Here is a 19225-nt window from a genome sequence, read left to right as displayed (position 1 = left end):
ATCAGACTCTCACTCTCTTTAAGTATAGGAGTTACATTTATACTTTTACATTACAGTATAGACCAATGCCTTGTTTCCACCACTTCCGAGGACATGTGAAAAAAACAGTTTCTTAGCAAAAAGTCTCCTGTTAACCCGGGATGAAGTCCTCAGTGCACCTTCTCTTTCTCCTGAATCACACTTACAAAAGTGACATGTTATTTTCTGCCAAGTTATTTTTTTATGTGGGTCCAGACCGCACTCAGAAAGGAACACTCCAATTTGACTAGCACCTTCTTTTAGAAGTTCAATATATTTTGAAAAAGTGGAGATGTTGCCTATAGCAAGCAACCAATCAGATTTTAGTTCTTATTTATTTAGTACATTCTACAAAATGTCATCTAGGGGTAAATGTATCAAAGTCCGATTTTTTTCAGCTTGTTAAAATTGCGGCAAATCGCGGGTGATAACCCGCGATTCTAGTCCCCAAGTTACCAGATGTATTAAACTGCGATTTTTACTCTGATGTTAAAAATCGCTGGTCATCTCTGACGATTTTCTGCGATGTCATTCACTCCCGTCTTTAGCTAACTCTCCTGTGTTTCCTGCATGATTACTAAACACATCACTGTTACACTGTTCTGTCTATAGTGCCGGAGGTCCGGCAGCTGTTAAAAGTGTAAAAATAGATAAAAGTTTTTAAAAAAAAGCGTGGGGCCCCTCCGCCCAGCCACTATTAACCCTAGTGCTACCAGCCTACTGCTGGTTATGTGAAAATCGATGAAAAAATTTACGTAGGGTCCCCCGATTTCCCACACTCTCATGGGGATACACCTCACGGCTGGATTCAATTCAGTAGCGTCGGTCTGCTTGTACACTGTACAAACAGTAGTTGCGTCGTCTGTAAACTGGGTTTATTATTTTTTTCAAGCATGTTCCGGATTTGGATTACAAATATGAGGCCCCTCGGCTGAAGAAAAGAAAACTGCAGACAACAAGGCGACCTTTTGGCCAAGAAGAACAGAAGATATTTACAAGCCGGGACTTTTTGGAATTACAAATTATTTTGGACTATTCAAGCTGGACATTTGGAATTTCAAATTTATTTGGGACATGGTTTTCAAGCATTTTTGCATTAAAAGCTGCTGAAGAAAGAAGAATAAATCTGAATGGTGAGTATTTTGGGGTTTTCGTATTTTTAATAAATGTATGTGGGATGAATGAGGGTGTGTATTGTTTTTATTGGGGTTTTATTATTTTTATAAAAATTTTGGTGGTTTAAAACAAGTGGTGTTTTTTTTAACTTTTTTTTTTGTGGAACTACAGGTCTCAGCCAGCCATGGGTGTCAGGGCATGTTGACACTTGTGGTTCTCCAAGTGCCAGCATGCCCTGGCTGCCATGGGTATGTTGGTGCTTGTAGTTATACAAGTATCAGCATACCCACACTGTTTATGGCAGCCCGGGCTGGCTGGGACTTCTAGTTCCACAAAACAAAATGGTGTCCGTTTATTTTTTTACATTAACTTTTGCCATTATTGCCCTACACCCACCTCCCAGGGATGTAGGAAGAGCCGTAGTGCTTTCAGCCCTGGGCTGGGTGTCTTTAGAGGGGGGCCGCTCGTTTTTTCGGCGGACCCCACTCCCTAGGGAATCCAGCCCAGCGCTGAACAGCCTGGAGTTGGTCTGTCATTATGGCAGGGAGAACCCTGCCGCGTATCCCCCTGCTATAGTGCCACCCACCCCGGTTGGTTTGCCTAGTGCTAGCTATGTGAAAATCGGGGGGGGGGCACGCAAATTTTTTCCCCAATTTTCACGGAACCAGCAGTAGGCTGGCAGCACTAGGGTTAATAGTGCTCGGGTGGGGAGACCCCACGCTTTTTTTAAAAAAACAAAAAACTTTTATTTCGTTTTACACATTTGACAGCTGCCTGACCCTTCGGCTGTATAGGCAGGGCAGTGTAACAGTGATGTGTTTACTAATCACGCTGCTAGGATGCAACGTGTTGTATCTAGCGATTTTTACAGCAAACTCAGGAGAGTTTGCTTAATCGCAGCTTCATACATTTGAGAATTGTATAGCTAGAGTGGCAAACAGTCGGGACTTTGATCTCTATCGATTTTGAAAAAAGTGATTTTGACAGAAACACAATTCTGGCGATTTAACATGGAATCTCAGCTTCATGCATCAACGGGTTTCAACTCTCCCGAGAAAATCGCTGGATTTGCAAAATCGCACCTTGATACATTTACCCCTTATAATCTGATTGGTTGCTATAGGCAACATCTCCACTTCCTCAAACCCGCAGTTTAGTATATATACTCCCAAGTATCCTATTTATATAAATAACTGGGGAAGTAAGCAAAACATTGTGTTACAAATTAAATAATAAATAAATAAGATAAGATAATGTGTGGATAAACAAAGGTTTGAATTGGTGTCCCTTGCAATTGCAGTATACTGCAGAAAAATAGAAATAAAAAACTTTGGCAGAGGATAATCTCAATTCATTAAAAGGGATAATAAAACATCAAAATGAAAAACAAGTGTTTTTTAAAAATATTGTTACCTAAAAAAAGTAAGAGTTAACTTTGCTAAGTCCACTTTCAAGACAACATGCAACAATACAACCAAAAGTTAATGAACTATTGATAAAGAGCAGAAGCCATCTTATTTCTATAGGCTTATAAGCACAAACTAATTAATGAACAGAAAACACTGACAATTTCTTGAATGCATCTTGGACCACGAATTCAACAACAGCATTCATAGACTTTATCAGCAAAAGTGTGTCAGGAACCCAGTGTTTATACTTCCTGCTATGTGCAAGCAGAAGACGCAGATAAATGCCCAGTTTCTTTGATTGATATATGCTTGGTATAGAAAGAGGGAGCATGACAGCTCCATAAGAGTTTATTTTATACACTAAAATAATGACAATGTGGTGACTAAGAATTATGGAAACACAATATCTAAAGTTGAAATATATTTGTAATATAGTTAAAAACACAGAAAGACGAGAATTGTCACAAACACAAACATTAAAGTGAAGAGGACAGCTGGGAAACGTCTTTATTGTATGATTCATTTTTGCCTTTTTAAATTAGTTTTGTCTTCCTGTCATGTGACCATCTGACGGAACAATTAGATTAGGGAACGTTTAACAATTGCCAAGAGCAAGACAACCTGTGCAAATGGCCCGAGTGACACTTTAAATAAGTAAACCATGGTGAAGGCTGTGAGCTGTGCACATGTATTATCTAAGCAAGTTAAGGCAAGTCCTTCGATAGTCTAAGATTATGTCATTAGAATTTCTAGGGTTAAAACAGGGTTATAAACTGTCCTGGTCAAGAAAGAATTTTAGCTTTTCACTAGTAAGTGAGCTGAAACCAGGCCCAGATTTTGAGATGAAGACAAAAATGTCTAAGGTGCCCTAGTTTATATGGTGCTAGTTCAGGAGAAACAAGAGGAAGAGCTATGAGCATATTGTAAACGAGAAAAGGGAAGCCCTGCTGGAAGTTTGCTCAAGTGCAGATGATGATAGTCTGTCCAATAATACTAAAATGCCCACACAGTGACCTCCATGTGTCCTGTTATGTCCGGTCCTAAATTTTCCACCTAAAATCTTTAAATCACAATATTATTTTTGCCAGAATTTGAACCCCTGATGAACCCAAGTTAACAGGACGTGTTGGAATTTTTTTTGTGTAACTAGTCTACCTTATCTGGGACTTTAAAGGAAATATGGGATGGATTTTATAGCGTGAGAGAACATAAGGTCACATGAGTGTCTTACCTTTTCATTTCAAAATGATGTGAGCCCTACAGGATCTGTTCCAATTTGGCCACAAATGTAGGTAACAGGTGCAGTTGTGGAAGTCAGTTCAACACTGATTAAAAAGCAACAACTATCTTTGTTTAGTCAAAACTCAAAGCAGGTAAAAAAAAAACTTGTGTCTGATGTAATTGTCACCAGAAAATGAGGTCAGTCAGTTTTTCGGACAATATATATAATTTGCCTGTGAATCAGTTTGAAAAGCTTATCCACAAAAGTAGCTATTCTAGATAGAATGCTGCTAGAAGAAACATTCAGAGAAACAGTGTGCCCATTAATACTATGTCATTTCTCACAGTAAGCTCTGAGCTACATAGAATACATGTCTGTGTGGACAGTAGAGGTTTTGCACTGTACAGATGAATGGATCTCTACGGCACTTTATTTCTCCAAGGCCTTTACTTACCCCCATTGTGTAGCTTTTTCTATGCACCAATAAAGCAAACTGGAAACCATGGCAAACATGATGTCATCACACAATTAAGTGCTCTCCAATTTATTAAAAGCTAAGTACTCTTTAGTTTTTTTTATTTTGAGTCTCTGTAAAGCTGGGTACACACTACACGGTTTTCGTCCAATATTCAGCTCAATCAGCCAACATACGACTGCTCGTTCAAAAGTCAGGTCAGTGTGTGTAGTGACACGATGGTCGTAAGTCTGCCCAAATGGACGATTGTCGCCTCATTTGGTTGGTCGTACCATTTAATATTTTCGTTCCAATCTCGTTTCCGTTGTGTAGTGTGTATAAACTTCCGACCGATCCACAACAGTGAGTACGAAATTACAGTCATTGCTCATTACAACATGGCTGTAAAAAGTCGCTAATGGCACAGCTGCTCTTCCCTTTATCGTCTCAAACCAGGCTAGTGTGTATGCAGTCCAAGGACCGAGTGATCGGACCATCGATCGCATGTAAAATCGATCGGCATAAAAAGTTGGTGGAAAATTCTGTAGTGTGTACCGAGCTTTAGCCACTAGTAATTTAACTATGGTCTTCTGAGTGAGGATTATATTATGTTTTACCTATGTATCCTCTATCTCCATGATCCTGGCATATGACATAAATATAGTAATATACAGGCATCCAAAATTCAATATAGTAGCATAAATCGGTGGTCATTAGATACATGGGATTATCCAGCAGTAGAAGGTGAAAATGGGGGAATTTAATGCTAAATGATAGTGCCTAAATGCCAATTGGCAGACTTCAAATCTTGGAATACTTTCTCATATAGCTTAATCTACTTAGCCCATTTAACCCCCCCCCCCCCCCCCTTCCAAGGCTTACTTTGTAATCATTATATTTCTCTAATTAATGACAGCAGTTCATCCCCTATCTAGTCTCCTGAAAAGACCAATTTTTTTCTGGAAATGTTACATTGCTGGCATTGATACTACAATTGGCAAACATTCATATAGGTACACAATACATAAACCATAAGTGTAAGTAACTTACAAATGTAAGCATTGAAATGTGTAATAATTTTGAGTTAAGCAAAGCAAAACTTTTGTACAAAGAGTCCCTACTGATGATAACCCCATTGCTCACTGATGTCACTATGTAATGCACAACTACACTGATTATCCAATGCAAAAAAAACATTTCTGCATTATAGCACATACTACTCCCGATTAATGCACAGTCCCTATTTGGGGCCTGTTATATAATGCACTCACCACCTTCTCAGTAGGAACTACTTACTCCATTTACATCTATGCTGATGATGTTTTTTTCCAGCGGCAGGTGTCCAATGTATAATGCGAATATGACTGGAAATGACAACAAACACAAATGTGACAAAAACAAGTGCTTGGCACTTTCACACCTCTAGAAACACATTAGGAACTTCCTAAGTCTAACATGAAAATTCCTTCGCAAAGACCAGAAGAAAAGTCCAAAATTAAATTCCAGCAGAAAAGCCTAGATGAAAAGAAACAGAAAGACGAGAAAGAAGAATTAAAGCAGAGTAGAGAGGAACCACAATACACACAGTAATAGGGCTTACAGGGGAGTAAAATATGTCTGATATACTAAAGGATAATGTGTAACAGTAACACAGATCTGAAAAGAGTGGGGATCCTAAGACGGATGGGGCTACAGGAAATTGCTCTACTTGCTCTTCCCCAAACCCAGCCTTGGGCTTTGGCTAGCCAGACAAAATTTAACAGAATCCACATATGCAGAAATTGCATGAGCCTTTTTTATTCTACACAGGGAATGACTATTAAAATATATGTTTTCAGTAATAATCTCAAACTTATGTTAGCATGTTAATGATTAGGGACTTTCTTTATTCACATTTACTTTTAAACCTGAGAACTACTCAAACCTTTTTCTGATTCAAAATAAATTAGGTAATGTAATAGGTTTTGACAGCAATTTTTAGTTCATGACAGTTTCTTATGATTGCTACTACTATTGACTTAATTAAATTTGACTATAGCTAAACAATAACACTGATTCCCCTGACCTCTGACTTGTGACCCTGACCGTTGTATAATTTGGTAGCTTACTTTGTTATCTGACTGGCTAGTAAGTGACTCTTTTTAATGTGATTATGTTTTCCTAAGTTTTCCTAGATATTTTGTCTGTCTGGTCTCTAAGGAAAACTAGGGATAATGTGCACAAACCTGGAGACATGCGAGTACCGGTCATTCTGGCCTAAGGAAAGAGCAGCTGCTTAAGGTGAACATCACATGAAGTTTAGAGCTCCAGCTGTTCCCGATGAAGACATATGGGACATATGTCAGTCACATTGACATGCTGAATCATAGAAATCAGTCAATGGTTGTAATCTGAAGGATGTAACCCTTCTTGTTTACAATGGACCAAGTATGGAAAAACCTAACATTATAAATCAGACATAATTGTTGTACATATATTTACATCAGTATTCAGTATTAGAAAAGGCATGTAATGATTGAAGATTCTAACTTGTTGATGCACATTTAAAGATTCCAGCTGAAGCTGCACAGTAATATGATCTGTCTATGCTTGATTCACAAAATGTGATTTACATACATAGACAAATATGACCCACAAGTGCAAATGTAATTTTTACTATTTTTCTGATGAAATGAGCATTTTTATGGGTATGTGCATGGGGTCAGGATGGAGGCAGCTGTGCAGAAAGTGGGCAGATTCTTGTAGCATGCGAGCTATGCCCAGTAATACTATGAACTTCAATAGGTGCACAAGCTCTTAATGTCAGCCTGGCCTTGCTGGGACCTGGAGCTTTCAGCACAGGCCTGGGTACACCTAGGGGGTGGTCTGCTTTTTTTTTTTTTTTTTTTTTGTGGTTGTCATTATGGCAGGGGGCACCACGCTGCAGGTTTCTCTGCTGTAGTGACACATGCCAAGGCTGGCAGAGCCTAGTGCTGGTATTAGTAAAATCAGGGGGACTCCACGAGTCTGTCGGCAGCGCTGTGTTGGCAGGTCCAGGCTGTGTTGTGTCCAGAGGGTCTGCTGGCTTTGTTGTGCTGGCAGGTTTGCCAGCTGTGTTATGCCATTGCCATTTGAATGTCAACATTGAGACTGTTGACATTAGGAACTGTCGACAGTCTCAATGTCGCTATTTTAACCATGTCTACAGGTTCACCATCGACAAATCGTACCCAACCCCATTGTCACGATTCTTACCTGTCCCGGTACCAGCACAGGCCCTTCTCTCTCTGCAGCAGTATGCATCTGGTTATCAACGGTCACTTGACCATTTTTCGGGGAGGGTAATTCAAACTGGGCTGACTATTTAAACCTCACTCTGACACTCTTGTTGTAGTGTCAGAGCAACTTGTTTGCCATGCTTCTGACTCCTGGATCTGCATTTCTTTGTGCCCGTTTCCAGTCCCTCTCTTCATCTGACTCCCTGAGTACCGAACTTCTGTTTGTATTGACATCCCATTGCCTGTTTAATTGCATGTGTACCGAACTCGGCTAGTGCTGACCCCGCTTTTGCCTGCTGCATCAGTCATGTACAGAAAGTTGGCTTGTCTAGACCTCTCTATTGTCTGCTGTATGGTATTCCGTTGTCAGCACGTTTACCAATATATGGCTTGTGTGACTGCACTCCCTCCTATCTCCGTATACAGCTGCCCCATGCAGCGTTCTCTTCCTTTCAGTCCACAGTGCTACATCCTGAGGCAGGCCAGTGGGCCGCAACCTGCAAGTTCTCGGCAGCATAGCCCATCCCGCCTTGTGGCGGTTCATGGTGAACACTGGGGAACTCGTTAAACTGTGCACCTCTGGTCAGTCAGTGTCAATCAAGTTTAGCACTTGAGTCCTTTTCATTCCGCAATGTTTCACCCATTTTGTGAGGTATTCCTGGTTTGGTACAGAGCCTTTTTGGACATGCAATATTTTCTCATATTTGCATATCCTCAGAGGTGACAGTATTCGGGAAGCTGCCATTACTTTAAGTGGGTTGTCTTTTGTGCCATCTAGGAACATTATTTATGGAAAACAACATTTATAGTCACACAAAAAATGTAGAAATGTAAAATTTCTACATTTAGATTAAGGGAACATACAGTAAAGTCAATTCCTATGTCCCTCAATATCATGAGTTAATTCTTTTTTATTTTGAATTAAACTTTCATTTTAATCTTTAAATAATATGGTGAAAATCTTCAGATTGGAATGCCCCCGTGGCCGGGCCACTGACAGCACAGATGGTCCTGGAGACTACTACAGCTGCTGGCGCACTACTGCACTACTAGCAACCATGTGATTACTAATATAATTTAAGGCAGAATATAAAGTTCACAAAAATAAATACACAGTTTTGTAACTTAACAGGCCTAATTCATTAAGGAAAGTAAGGCAAAAAAAGGAGTACGTTTTCTCCTAGACAAACTGTTACAATGCACGGGGTGCAAATTAGTTTATTATTTTACACATAATTTAAATACTGGCATTTTTTTCATGTATTACACAATTACTTGATAGCTTTATGCTTACACTGAAATTTAAAGTTGATCTAGGTCATGCCCTATCCAAACTATAAATCTGCCATCACAATTTAAAGTTACCTCCCCCCTCCAATGCAACAGGGTTTTGCTAAGGTGCAATGTTAATCCTTTTTTTGCTTTACTTTCCTTAATGAATGAGCCCCAGTATGAAAATAACACAATAAGAATAGCTTCTGATAATTTTATATCACGAATATGGTTCAAAATATGCAAAAGTGCCTGAACAACGCTGAAGAGTTAAGTGCAGAGGTATTACTGTAGAGAAGGTTGAAATTTTTGAACCGGTTTGAAATCTGCGTAAATTTCCTTGGTTCAAAAGGCCTTAAACATGTTTCTGGTGCAATTGACAATAGACCCCAATTAAAACTGGGGGTTCAAAATCTGTGTCTCACATTCACCATTTGCAATTTGAGTTTGCTCTTTTTGTTGGAGGTTTCACGGCTTATCCTTCACATTAAAATTTGTGGTTTTCACTTTTTTAAAACCGTAAACAATAAAAAAGGAAGAAAAAGCATGTAATAGTGTAATAGAACAAATTAGTAAATTAGTGTAAAGAACAAATTAGTAAATTATTTTTCATATACTGTGGTTTCTCTGTATAACCCCATCTCAACTTTTCTATTATTGTTAAAGAAAACTGAAACATTTATGAAAAATGTATGTTTTAAAGCGAAATCGAAATATAAATAAACTTTGCAACATATTTTTATGTTATTTAAATATTATTGGTTTAGCAAAATAAAGTGCACATATTATAATATACTGTAGATACCGTGGCACACAAGACTTTACAATCATCATATTCAGATAAGCTCTCGCTATTTTTCACTAAGTACACACATAAAAAGCGCCTTATTCATCTTAGTTATATTATAGATAAAACTACACTCTTCAGTGCATTTTGTTCGTTTTTTTCTTGTTCACAGAATTTTCCACACCTGACACAGCATCCGGCATCTAAAGGATGGCAGCCACCTATTATATATAGAAAGTGTATCTACATATACTGTCTTAGGTTATTCATTTAATATGTTTTTGTATATTTTGTTAATAAGAAAACAATAGGTATTGAGCCATTTTTACTTCATTGTTTAAATTTTTTAAACCAGTATTTAAATTAAATTTTTAATTAATAATAATAATAAAAAAATTTAACTGCAACCACTACTCTAGTTTAAGTTCGCTATTTGAGGTTTGCCATCTTTGTTTGAGGTTCACCGTACGCAATAAAAAAAGCAAAAATGTTAGATGTAAATCGAACATGTTCGAGACAGTTTGCACACATGGTACATTTGCAAAAAAGCTTGAACACTGTCAAACCAGCTTGATCATAGCTAACCTGGCTTGAATATGATGAAACCTGTTGAAATTTTTTTAATAGTTTTAAAATTTGAGAAATTTTAAATTTTCAACTGTTACAAGTAGAAATAATTTGTCTAATCGATTAGAAAATAGAAAAGTTCTATAGATTCACACATTTCTAGGTTACAGATAACCAGAATCCCCCCATAGATCAAACTTACTGTATTGAGTATGAAGAATAAATGTAATACTGCCAACTAGCACTGCACAAACACTGACCTACATAAAATAATTTGGCCTGCAGCTCCATCGTGGTTATATTCCCATATATTTTAAATGTACGTGACCCATGATGGCTTATAGAACACACTTTTTTTTTTGATGGACAAGAGGCACGGGAAACTAAGACATAACTTAGAGGGATCCAGCAAATACGAGTGTCTCTGCATTTTATGTATTGAATAGAAAAGCTTGTGTTTATGGATTAAGAATGCAGCATGCTTTGCTGTACTCATGAACGTTTTTTTATGTGCTTTTTATATACTTTCCATGCATACATAAAACATAAAAAGCACAAATGGTAATGAGCTCTTTATTGTTTTCATTTATTTTAATTTTAATCAAAGAACAAATTAGTAAATTATTTTTCATATACTATGGTTTCTCTGTATAACCCCATCTCAACTTTTCTATTATTGCTAAAGAAAACTAAAACATTTATGAAAAATGTATGTTTTAAAGTGAAATCGAATATAAATAAACTTTGCAACATATTTTTATGTTATTTAAATATTATTGGTTTAGCAAAATAAAGTGCACATATTATATTCATTGACTGGTAATGATGCATTTCTTGTATATGTTAATATGCTGCTAACAGAGAGCATGCAGTCACAGGTTAAATCGCTCTATGGACATCTATAGCAGCAGGGTACATCTACAAGTACATTTGTAGCAATATTTAAACATCTACTAGCTATAAGATAGTACCAGCTAATGTACTAATATGGGAACAAAATAACAAGAAATTAGTGCAAAAGGACGGTTTCTATTTTCACACAAAATTTGATTAAACATATGATGGCTTTTTCTTGCAGTAAAATAAAATATAGCTTTACATGAACAATCACTGAAATATATAGCACAACAAGTTACTTGAAAAAAAAAACTAGCCTTATTTGTATGCAACTTCCATTGCAGTGCCCTACATAAATACAAGTTACATATTCTCACATTGGACTGCTTCCAGAATTCTGTGAAAAGCCACAGATTCGTGCAGGACACCGGAAGCTTTAGCCAAGCCATGCATGCAGTGTAGTACACATACAAAGTAGTTCAACTAGAAGACAGATAATGTTGGGAAACTGCTTTAGTATTAATGAATTCAAATTCAAAAAGTTACGTATTTTGTTAATTGCTGTGTATGGACTTATTTATGTAGTTAAAACTTGATTACAAGTTCAACTATTTTTTTTATATTTTTTTCAGTACAAAAAATATTTTCTCTAATGTTGAGAATCAGAAACTGATTACTTTTTCAACGGATTACATTTGAATTTTCAACATAGAAAATAAATATATAGTTGACATACAATGAAATAACAGAAATCACTGCAAGCAACGTTAACCACCCCTCTCCCTCTTACGTATCCAACCTATTTCCATACACACTGCTTCCTTCCCTCTCCATTCTGCCATGCCCATTAAGCTAGCCACCATTCTCCAAGACATCAAATATGCCCTTAAATCTCATCTTTTCATTCATGCCTACCAGCCCTCATCCTAACTCTCCCTCCTCTGTATCTTCCACCTCTGTTACCCCACTGTCACCCTCTCTGTGTACACCCATCCCCTCTAGAATGTAAACTTTTACAGCAGGGCCCTCTATCCTTATGTAATTTTGAGGGTTTTGATGTAATTATGTTATTCCATTTGGTCACTTCTCTACTTATGTTATTTTGTTGTATGTTTTAATTCTCTATGAACGGTGCTGCAGAACCATTGTGGTACCAAGAAATACAAGGTAATAATAATTGATTCTTATTTATATTTTTAAGCCAGTCCTGACTTGAGCTTTCAGTTCCACTTTCAAAATAGTTGAATAATACATAAATAAAAAATGAAATGTTTAAACAAATAATAATAAATACCGTATATACTCGTGTATAAGCCGAGTTTTTCTGCACATTTTTGTATGCTGAAAAAGCCTTCTCGGCTTATACACGGGTGAACTAACCTGGTGTCCGGTCCCTGAGCTCTTATCTTCCGCAGTGGAACGCATGTGCGTTCCAATGACAGGAAGTTCGGCATTTGGAACGCAAATGCCGAACTTCCTGTCAGTGGAACGCACATGCGTTCCACTGCGGGGTAAGTAAAAGGCTGAATCAATCTCTCTCTGTCTCTCTCTGTTTCTCTGTCTCTCTGTCTCCCTGTCTCCTTGTAAAGTATATTTGTTGCGCTGGTCAGGAAACAGTGTAGCTTTATATTAAGTTGGTGCACATTGTAAAATAAGGCAGCGAATAGGTCCATGAAAATATTGTGCCAAATATACAGCGCTGGTAAAGTAAAAGGTTAAAGTGTGGACTATTTGCAAGCCATCATATCTCCATTAAAATATATGGAAGACATGTAGTGCATGTTAATTTAAGCTAAATAGACTAATGCATACAAGACCATTCACAATTATCCTTGGAATGCCTGGTTTTCGGGAGTGTGAGTAAAATGAGAATGAATGGCACATAAACATTTAAAGTCCTCTAATCTAGACTTTAATAGACCTACAAAAGATCTGGTGAGAATCCCTATAGAAATGTTTGAGTTATGACATCATTTTTTAAGACTGTGATTATCCTGAGTGTTTAACACTCTGACTGCAATTACAGTAGTTAAACAGAAGTGAGCTTTTGAAGAAAAAAAAAATTACCAGTAGCTGCTGCATTTCCCACCCTAGGCTTATACTCAAGTCAATAAGTTTTCCCAGTTTTTGGTGGTAAAATTAGGTGCCTCGGATTATATTCAGGTCGACTTATACTCGAGTATATACGGTAATTTAATCCAGTTCTGAAAATGAAAAAAATGTTTGTTTTAATTGTACCTTGTTTCCCTTCCTATAGTCAGGGTTCTGTTTGAAAAAATAGGGATACTTACTGGGCCAACCATTCCTCTTTCTAAGAGATACAAATTCATATTGGTGGTTGTAGATCACCAGATTCCAAAAGGCATTTATGCTCTGAATTTGCCAACAAGTTAATTCTCCAAAACGATGCTTCTGATATGGGACTTGGGACTGCAGGATTTTATTTAAGTTGGAAGCTCCAGTTCTATCTTGGGAGGTTCATTTTGCTGGTGCCACCTATAATGCTCCCCTGAAGTGGTTGTACTCCATGGTTATGCCAATCTAGTCCTTTTTTTTTGGGTGACTGGCTGGGATTCAGTGACAGGCAGATTGGTAGCGCAGTGTTTAGCAATTCTGCCCCACAGCTCTGGAGTCATGAGTTCGATCAAGGCTTTATCTTGTGTGGATTTTCTAAGTTCTCCCGTGACTGCATGGGTTTCCTCCAGGTGCTTCAGTTTCCTCTCACACTCCTAAAATATGGCGGTAGATTAATTGGTTGCTGACAAAATTAACCCTAAACTGTGTATGTGTGTTTAGGTCATTTATACTGTAAGATCCAATGGGACAGGCACTGATAATCTCTGTACAATGCTATATAATTGGTGGTGCTATATAAATAAACAATAATAATTATAATTAGAGGGTGGTCTGGGATACATAATATTTAGGAGTTGTCTTCTTCATGAGCATGGGATACTTCTGCCTCTTCCTGAGACTTTGCCCTTGAAAACACCCAGCAGGCCCCAGTATGCAATAAACTACTAAGAGAAAGGTGTGTGGTATGCTGGCTCACTCTGTGCTACCTTTTCTTGATGTAAACAGTGTTTATATTGTATGTAGCCCCATTCTTCACCCTCACCATTCCTGTTGCTGTGTTTGGTGCTCCGGCACTTGGGGCTGATAAAGCTGCTGATGAACTTTACATCCTTCTCCGGAGTCCTGATTCAACCACAGCCCTTCAAAACCCCTATAGGCAAAATTACATTTAGAAAGATCACATCTGGTGGTGCCGCATCACAGACTGATATTATTCAATGTCATGAAGGATATGGGGGTTTCCATTCCTGTGCAACCCCTCCTCCCCATGCCCTTACCACAGCAGTCAGTGACAGCCGTTAAGTGCAGTAGTGTGGCCAGGAACATTTATTTTCTACATAAACAATACAGAATATAGTCCAGTAACATCACTGTGTGACATCAATAGAAGTTTCCTTCTAGTAGCTAGGCAAGTTGTGTTGCATGAGGTAGCTGAATCAACGCTAATAGATCCACATTGATTTTGTCTATTAGTAATACAAACAGGGCAGACCTGTTTAAACCTATAACAACACTTAAAGAAAAGCGAAAAATATAAAACAAGAGAATACATTTCCTTGTTTTTGGCCATTGCTCGAATATGTAAAAGTAACATTCGAAAAATGATTGAAAAGTTTATATTTTTGTATGTTTTTGTTTGTTTTATCCTATCTAATAAATGTAAAATAAAAAAGTTTTTTTATTTGCAATTGCTACTAAAAGAAACTTCTATATGTCCTGAAAAGAAAACAATATATGATTGGTACAGTAGGAAATTAAAAAGTAATAGAATAGCATAGAACCACTAATATGGGTCTGGTCATAGAGATGTAAACCACCACTGGTCCTGAAGATGTTATAGAAGCTCTTCATGCTTTGCTATAACTTGTTTCCTTGGAGGACTAAAACAATATTTGCATTTTTTTTCCATTAGGTAATATATGATTTTTTTTGGTACTTTAATATAGGAAGTTTTTTTTTAGCTTTTTGTATGTTGGCATTTTCATACCATATCTTTTGTATTACACAAAACAGAGCAGAACCTGTTTTGTTGCATTTGCATTTTTTTTTAACAATAGGATAACAGCTAAATCTTTCCAAATGAAAATTATCCAAATTCAGTTTCCTTGTTATTGTATCCATACCGTTCAGTGATCCAAAAACCCTCCCACTGAGAGAGGAAAGGCTAAGTTTCCTCAGCTGGAGACACAGTTTTTGACAAACGTCCTACTTGTTATCCAAGCTCCGAGAGGAACAATGTGGTCTGCCTAAAATCAGATAGAGAAAATATGCAGAAATAATTTAAGCATAGCCTGTAGCAAATGGAAAGCATATGGTTAGTTTAGTTTAAAAGGTCAGATTTTTTCTTAATTTTGAATATTTTCACAACCTTAAGGAAAAGGAGAAATTTGCCTTCCTGCCTTAACTTACAAGAAAGGGGATATAGGAGTGAACATATGAGTTATGTGCTTGAATGTTTTTCTTACAAGACACAGATCTTCTAAGTAGCCTGTTTTGGTGCACCACTATGGATTACTATACAATTTCACTACAGAAGCAACGTGAAATCAGGATACAGGTATGTGAGCAGTTTGAACCAGGAGACAAAGTATCAGTTCTTATATTAAAAAAAATCCTGTCTGTTAAAAAAAATCTTATATTTAATTCAAAGTCTTTTAAAGATAAAATGTTGCTCATACTTTATACTTGTACTATAATGGTGTTTATTTTGTTGCTCTTTTTATTTGTGGGAACTGGTAGTGAGGGAATATTTAACTTGACTCAGGAAGTAGGTGCCTAATTTATATTTGTTATGGCAAAAAGTAACAGCCTATGTTTCATGACATTATTTTACCCTGATTAAGAAATATACTTTTGTGCAAAAACCTTATAATGAAAAGCAATATTGAATGTGTTATATTGTCGTCTTGAAGCATACTGTAAATACTCAGAGTGCTAGTTCATGCTGCTCTATGAAAAGTCAAAATTGCAGTTTTGTTAGATGTGTGGCAACAGGTAAACCCATAGAATAAGGACAAGATAGATTATCAATCAAAGCTTCTATCAAAAAGGTATATAGTATGTTTTTGCAGCTAGTTTACTATAGTCTAAGCATACCAAATGCACTAGACAGGGTCTACCCATCCGGGGTCTACAATAACTGATATTAGATATACTATATTTAGTATGCATAAAAAAAATGCATATCACACATAGTTTTCATAGAAAAACCTTGTTGTTGATTTTTGCTTTATTTAAATATTTTAGGCCTTATTTGAAATGTGCTAGTAGTGTTGATTCAATGTATGGCCCTGTGAACTGTATGTGGGGTACATTTACCTCTTGCAGAATTGCTTGAGCAAATAATGAGAATATCACAATTTTAAAATATATTTTCATTTATTGTTATAAATATGTAAAAGTGGACTCTAGGTACAACTGGTATTGCCGGAATTTGCTGGAACTATTGGGAGATGTGTCCCAGGTGTGCACAGCAATGCTGGGGTGTATATATAGGGGAAGGGGATTGGTGGCGGCCTAGCACTACAAAATCACTAGCACACCCATGAATAAACATTGGCTGCATTCTCTTATGTATCGTCCAGTTCTGAGTATGCCCAGCGAAATTTTATGGATGATACACGCAAAATCGTTAGATTTGTTCCTTAATGACTTAAAGCCTTACTATATTGGTCCAACAGGGAAAGCAGAGCGAACAATTAGGTCTCTGAATTGATAACAAACACCAAGACATCATCTGTGAACAAGCACTTATTAGGCAAAAGTTAACATCTGTAAAGTTAGAGGAGGAGTGGATTTTCTCAGCTAGAGGATCAATTGCCAGCACAATCAAACATTTTTTTTTAAAAAAAAAAAAAGGATACGCTAGGACTTATGTTAAATAATAATGCTAATAATTATTATTATGTAAATGTATAAAACAAGAGCAAATATGTGATATATGACAGCCAAATGAGGGCAATAGAATTTATAAGCTGAAGAGATAACATATCTAATACAAGAGTTATGTTACCATTTAAACTTAGACAAGTTACATTCCCACAAAATATATAAAGGAAAACATTTGGTCTATGCTCCAATTTATAGATATGAAAATGAATATGACGAAAACAGAGAAGGAGAAGAACACTTATTAATAAAATGGGTGGAATTTATTTAAATAAAAACCGCTTTTGCTGTAGTTATTTGAATAACACCATGTAATATCTTCATCATCAGGCCAAATGGCAAAACTTGAAGGGTAGCCAGAAGATGCATTCCATCCTCCACCCTGCAGGGTCCTGCACTGGCAGAGTAAAGCTCTGCTTTGGCTTCACCATGCTTACATTGAAATGATAGTGGTAGGAACTACAGCCATTGCATGGAGTGGGTCAGCTATGGACCCCCACACATATCTGTATCAATTGCAACCCCTGCATCAGAGGTAGTTGTGCTGCGGTTACCTAACCTAGCAAGCACAGACACAATGTATGTGATTAATCATCTTAAATGATAAATCTAATTATGTGTCATTTATAAGCTACATCTCTAGCAGAGTGTATAACTGTTAACTGTTTTTTAGGATGTACATCTGCGTGGTGGAGGGAAAGTAGCTGTACAGATTCTTGAATTCATGGCCAGCGCGTAATCTTGCCGACCTCAGTAGTGGTGAGATGAGTAGTGAGAATAGCTTTTCTTAGTTGTTCTGATGATGATGGGTTTGAAATGTGCCAGTGTGGGGCTGGATATACATAAAGGCAGGGCTGCCAAGAGGAATTCAGGGCCCCGGTACAACAACTTCATGGCAACTTCATGGGGCCCCCCTTATAGTTGAGCATGGTAAAAACAAATTGCGCCGCTGCTGAGCAGAGGCGCAAAAGTGATAATGGGTGTGTTCATACAATTGGGGGCATGGCTATGCATCATTGGGCGTAGCTAGCAGATGAGAAGCGCTAGACCACCCTTCTGCAGAAAAAAAACCTGCATTGTTGTGTATACCATTGGCACAAGGGTGCAGTGCCCTCTCGTTGGAGTGTGACATATGTCCCAGCACTCCTGACTTTCAGGACATCTAGCACCATAGTGTAGTATATAAAGAATGCAATGTATACATAAAGAGTTCACAGTCTTGACCTGCCCCTTACATTGGGCAGAGCAGTCACCAAAAATTGGTATTGTTCCACTAGAATCACAACATTTCACAGACTGTCCTGCTTTCTACTACCTGTTCTAGTCACTTTCACCACCTGTGGCTGCAAGTTTCTTAAGTTGCAGCTTGTTTGGATCCTGGAATGTTAGGGCCCTATTTGGAAAAAAAAATGGGTACATTTAGAAGATTCCAACTAGCTCCGGTGTTAAATCAATATCACCCACGATTAATAATTAGGCCTTCCTCCAGCCGCAACATTAAAATAATAGTATTCCCATTTAATAAATAAACCTATTTCCCTCCCTCCAAACAGCCCCAGCAATAAATTAATAGAGTTTACATTTCATAAATATACCTATTTCCTGCAACCATCGCTGCCATTAAATAATTCAGTCACATTTAATAAAGGAACCTCATTCCCCCAAACTCACCCCACATTCAAAAGTCCCCAAACCACCCCATCTTAAATTAATAGTCCCCACTATTAAATTGTCCCACCATCACCCCACAAACAAAATTGCAACCATTAATTAGCCACCACCTACCTCACACTGCCATGCTGCCCCCCTCTCCATAACTGTGCCATGCTTCCCCCCCTTCATCACTGTGCCATGCTGTGTCTTCATCACACTGTGCCATCCTGCCCTCCCTCTCCTTTATCACTGTGCCATGCTGCTACCCCCCTCTCCATCATTGTGCCATGCTGCTCCCCTCCCTCTCTTTCATTACTGTGCCATGCTGCCACTTCATCACACTGTGCCATGCTGCCCCCCCTCTCCTTCACTGTGCCATGCTGCCCCCCCTTCATTACACTGTGCCATCCTGCAGCCCCCCTCCTTCATCACTGTGCCATGCTGCTCCCCCCCCCCCCTCTCCATCACTCGGTGCCTTTCTGCTGCCCCCCCTTCTACATCACACTGTGCCTTTCTGCTTTTCTCCATTCCTTTACTTACATTTGTATTGGCTTCTTTCATCACTTCTCTTCTGTTTTCCCTTCTGTCTTCTCTCTTCTTGCTGGGTCCTCTAAGCGCTGCTCCTCACTGAATGTTGGACGTGACGTCATCACGTCATGCCCAACATTC

The 19225-nt window shown here is 37.9% G+C and overlaps 1 protein-coding gene and 1 long non-coding RNA gene across 3 annotated transcripts in view; one reads left to right on the top strand and one right to left on the bottom strand.

The window, feature by feature from the left end:
• TNS3 (tensin 3) overlaps nt 1-19225 on the top strand; it is a 282436-nt gene that overhangs the window by 35628 nt on the left and 227583 nt on the right. Inside the window, exon 1 of one of the 2 annotated variants that reach the window (XM_075212668.1) lies at nt 15202-15572. The exons of the other annotated variant lie outside the window; for it this stretch is intronic. Coding sequence (XP_075068769.1) covers nt 15468-15572 — 105 coding nt within the window. The 5' untranslated portion in view covers nt 15202-15467. Of the gene's footprint in view, nt 1-15201; nt 15573-19225 lie in introns of those variants that run through there. 2 annotated transcript variants of the gene reach the window in all.
• On the bottom strand, nt 13042-15257 carry LOC142158581 (uncharacterized). The gene is made up of 3 exons (XR_012692797.1): nt 15139-15257; nt 14058-14165; nt 13042-13668 (listed from the first exon to the last, which is right to left on the bottom strand). It is a non-coding gene; the product is annotated as an uncharacterized LOC142158581 (long non-coding RNA).

The sequence above is a fragment of the Mixophyes fleayi genome, chromosome 5 (genome assembly GCF_038048845.1).
Source record: "Mixophyes fleayi isolate aMixFle1 chromosome 5, aMixFle1.hap1, whole genome shotgun sequence".
NCBI lineage: Eukaryota > Metazoa > Chordata > Amphibia > Anura > Limnodynastidae > Mixophyes > Mixophyes fleayi.
The sequence above is the reverse complement of the archived record's forward strand: the minus strand, read 5'-3'. Positions and strand labels throughout refer to the sequence as shown.